The following is a 4,509-nucleotide window of genomic DNA, read 5'->3' on the forward strand; positions in this document are numbered from 1 at the left end:
GTGAAAGATCCTTTCCAACGACAAAAATTGGCAGTGTGTACGCAGCTTTACTGTAAGGAATGCAGACAGTTACAATGACCTGCTGATCAATTAGACCTATATATCTGATTAAAGTAAAGCTGGAGTCAAAAAGTCAACAGTTCTTTGTTAAATGGAACATCCAAAGAGTTGTTTGTGCCTAAGAAGGTGCATTGGGTAATGTGACTTTCTGTCTTTATTACCTCCTGAATAATAGCGGTGTGCTTGCTGGTATGTGAAGGGTTCTATGGACTTCCTCCCCTGTAGCTGTATATCTGTATTGCTGCCTCCTAGTATTTGGTGATTTTGTTTTATTGCTGCTCACTGTTCTCCTTGCCGGAGGATCTGACATAAGGAAGGGCAGCCCTGCTTCTACCTAGATGGCCACCTATACAAAGGGACCCCAGAACACAGTAGGTGAATATAAAAGGTCAGTTGTAGGAAGCACATAGGTGACACTAGTGACTAGACCTTCACCCACTGCCTGTCTTATGGCTACAGCACCCATGATTTGGTTCTCCTTTAGACAGCCAGCTTGGCGTATGCATCAGTTCTGTAAAAGGATATTGCTAAAAGAATCTTTTTGGGAAATAAGTAAAAAAGGTCCTACATTGAAAAGGCCAGCTCCCCTTCCGCTATTGTGCGCTGCTTCTGCCACCTCTTAGATTGTAAGCTCCTCTGGGCAGGGTCTTTTCCTTCTCCTGTGTCACTATCTGTAGCCGTCTTTCATTTGCAGCCCTTATTCAAAGTACAGCGCTGCATAATATGTTTGTGCTATACAAATACTGTTTATTAATAACAATGGTTTTCTTGCTGATCCTCTAAAAATGAGAAAAAGAATGAGCAGTAAATGAGGTCAGAGTCAAATCCTAACTTCCCTTGCATACATCTTGAGGGTCAGTGATGCAAAACTATTAAAGCCAATGGTTGGAATCTCAGTCCAGCAACTATCATTTCATGGAGGAGATTAGCAGTGGTAGCCTATAATATTTCTTTCATTCCAGGTTCCCTTCAAGGTTTTAGAATAGCATCGATCATCATTATGACCATATTTTAAATTTTATTCTGCAGGATGGCACACAGAACATGCAGAGAAGAAGACTATCGAGCACCTCCTCCCAGTGGAATCCATCTACAGACTGGGTGAGTTAGGGTAAAATGAAAGAGCCGATAGGAAGACAAAATACACTCTATGGATTCACTCAGTGATCACATGCCACTCCTAAAAAAAATGCCCCACCATGTTCCTGTAGAAAGTTTTTTTTTTAACAACGCAAGGTTGCTAAAGAAATTGCCCTGGAGTTTATAACTTGTGTAGTATCTGTTGTATACCTTGTATAGTGTCTACTATAGTTAAGGTTTTTATGTGTTTTACAGCTATAGCTATATCAGGGCTTGTTTTAGACTTGGGCTATTTTCAGACTGGCAGTGAGGTTGTGGTGCAGTTACGGCTTTCTCATGCCAGCAAACCAATGGCTCAGGGGAGACTCTCCAAGAAGCTTATACCCATGTTATCCATGTAGAAAATAAATGGGGGTGGCATTGAGAAGTTCAGTACTGCTTACTGGCACCTGTTGTCAAATTTGCAGAAATCTTAGGAACCAGTGCTGAAGTTTGAATGGCCAAGCGACTGACAAAGTGCCAACCGGCGCAGGATTGCTTTCTCTTGCTGCATATTAGCCCCGACCGCTGCTGTATTTCTGGTTTTAAATACAGTGGTTGAAGTTCTGATCCTCAATACTTTCTGAATTTCTGATATGCAGTCCGGGTGTTATGATAATTGTCACTCATTCTTGTTTTTGGTGTGTGAAATCCAATTTATAAGGGATTAACATTGTCAAACTTTCAGTATATTCACAGCTTGTGTGTTACAATATAGATTAGTACATGTTAAAAAAATAAAGATGAGATGAGTGATTCTCATATCTATTTTAAAATGAATCCTAAATCGTTCCCTTTTCTCAGAAGAATAGTGATAGTAAAAAGTAAGACATGCCATGTGAATGCTTATCACTTTTAAAAAAAACAAGCTTTTAAATTCTAGAATCAAAGTAGATTGCTTCTAAAAATGGGGGATATAAAAAATGAAGACATGTATATGACAGTGTCCTAATACAACAATATATGGCTTTACTTTTACTGTCCAACACACTAGAACATGAAATTTATAGACACTTGAATAACAAGTATTTATGGGAATCAAAGTCAGGCAGTGAATAGATATGTCTCTAAAAATACCTAAAGAGGAAGTATTTCATGGGACATTGGGCATCATTTCGCTGTAGGCAGTAAATAAAAAAATAATAATAAAAAAATTGTCCTGCAATAAAAAAGAAATGCATATCTAAATAAATCAAGAAGATGTATCTGATGAGAGCTTTTTCTTTACAGCTCTATTGCTTCTAAAAAGCGTTCTATTGGTTCTCTATTCGTTCTAAAAAACTGAGAAAAAGGAACTTGCCAAAATAGACATACCTAGGAATAGCAAAGGTTTAACTATTTTGTGACAGCACCATTGAGAATCTATGGCAGGATGGGATGTGCTTATTCCTGACCTGCAATAGTATTGTAATTAGCCGGGTTCCCTGTCCATTCAACACACAAAACTAAGTTGTGATCACAGCTTGGGGCATTGATCAGGAGTCGTTGTTTTTGGCTTTGCACCCAGCAATTACTATGATAACCATTCATACTAATCACAATGAAAGAATATTAGTAGCTAATGTGTTCTGTTTGTGAATAAAAGATTTGGATGATGTTATAAATGTGCTTCATATTCTTTACGTTTGCTCCATTTCTATTATTTTTAGTTTTTAATCTTTTATATATATTTTTGTTTTGTCATTATTAACAGGTCCTGTCCTGGAAGGTGAAACTACCACTTCAGACAATTATGCGGCTTCTACAGGTCTTAGTCCCACAAGTGGAGAAGATCTGCATTGACAAGTGAGCACTGGGCTGGGAGCTCAATCTTAGGCCCTGATTTATTAAAGGCTGGAGAGGATAAACTTCCATCAGTGAAGCTGGGTGATCCAGCAAGTCTGGAATGGATCTGGTCCAGGATTCAAAACATTTGCTAGCCCCCTTCGGTGTTCTAATTCTGTCCGTATTTTCACGCAAAAAGCATTTTGCATGGAAATTTGTTTTAGACTATAGGCCATAATTCTTAGGCATAACTCAGTGAAATATGTCCAATATTTATTAAATTTATTAAAAAAACTTTTAATAAAAAAAATACAAAAACCTGTAAAAAGAAATAGTGAAACATGTAATATAACTGTACAGTAGCATGTGTAATATATTATAATTATATATTTATTATCTAAAGATTTCTTTGTATTGGACTCAATACAGCTATTTTATATTGAATCCAATACAAAATTATTTGAATTTCCTGACACGGAGTGTGATTTGGGATTACAACTTTTAGCATGTAAAATTCACCCCGAGTCACACTCAGGATTACAGCTAGGAGGGCTAGCAAATTACTTAAAAGAAATCCATTCCAGGTTTTCTGGATCACCCATCTTCACTGATGAAAGTGTATCCTGTACAGCCCTGGAGAGCTTTAATAAATCAGGGCTCATTGTGATAGGGGATATAAGCCCTTTTGTCTTTTTGTTTTCAAAAGCAAGCTGACTCCCGCTTATAAATATTGAATTCTGAATGATTTCCAAAATTGATGCCATAAACACAGCTCATAGACCATTAATATGTTCCCTCTTTCATGTGGCCATGCCAATTAGTGGTCTGGAAATCTTTAAGGAGTTTTCCATTTAACTTGTATGTCCATATGTGCATATGCATATACATTCCTGTGCTACAGCTTTCCAGCACCCCCGGCCTTTTTATTGTCAAATATTTGCATAAAAAAAAGACCCCGATGACCAGCTTTTCTTTTTAACCAGACAATTCCCATTCGATTATATTCACATTTATTAAATTTTGTGTGTAAAATATGTACCCTGTGCAGAAGAGCTTACAATCTTAGCGGTGGGGGAAGTTTCACACAATAGGAGGGGAGATATGTAGTGGTGGTAATAGTGAGGGTATAGGAGACAAAAGAAGATAGGTAGGAAAGTTTGAAAAGTTGGGTTTTGAGTGCTCTTTTAACCTCCCTAGCGGTAGAAAAAAGTTGCTGAAAGCGGTAACCCCGAGTCACACTAGGGGTATGTAAGCCTATAGAAGGTAATAGTATATAAAGCGCTTACCTGATCCGCTGGCGTCTCGGCCCGTCCATCGCCGCGATCTCTGTCTTCTTCCTCCGGCGTTTTCTGCACCCCATGAGTCACCGGTGACGTCAGTGCGTGTGTACGTTGCCGGTGGGAAGGGGGCGGGAAATTCAAAATCAATTTGTATTACATTTAATACAAAATAACTGTGTTGAATGTAATGCATTGGATTTATATGTGTAAAAGCAGTACATTGTTTTCAAGAACATTTATTTTACAGCATATATAATAGTATGAGTATAAAACGTGTTTTTTTTTT

At 37.9% G+C, this 4,509-nt stretch overlaps 1 protein-coding gene across 1 annotated transcript in view; it reads left to right on the forward strand.

Annotated features, from left to right (window-relative positions):
• The window catches only part of HID1 (HID1 domain containing), a gene marked incomplete in the record, with an annotated part of 36,892 nt that overhangs the window by 29,566 nt on the left and 2,817 nt on the right, over nt 1-4,509 (forward strand). Inside the window, 2 exon segments of the mRNA XM_072403887.1 lie at nt 1,090-1,161; nt 2,873-2,964. Coding sequence (XP_072259988.1) covers nt 1,090-1,161; nt 2,873-2,964 — 164 coding nt within the window.

Source organism: Pyxicephalus adspersus, chromosome 3, assembly GCF_032062135.1.
Source record: "Pyxicephalus adspersus chromosome 3, UCB_Pads_2.0, whole genome shotgun sequence".
Taxonomy (NCBI): Eukaryota; Metazoa; Chordata; class Amphibia; order Anura; family Pyxicephalidae; genus Pyxicephalus; species Pyxicephalus adspersus.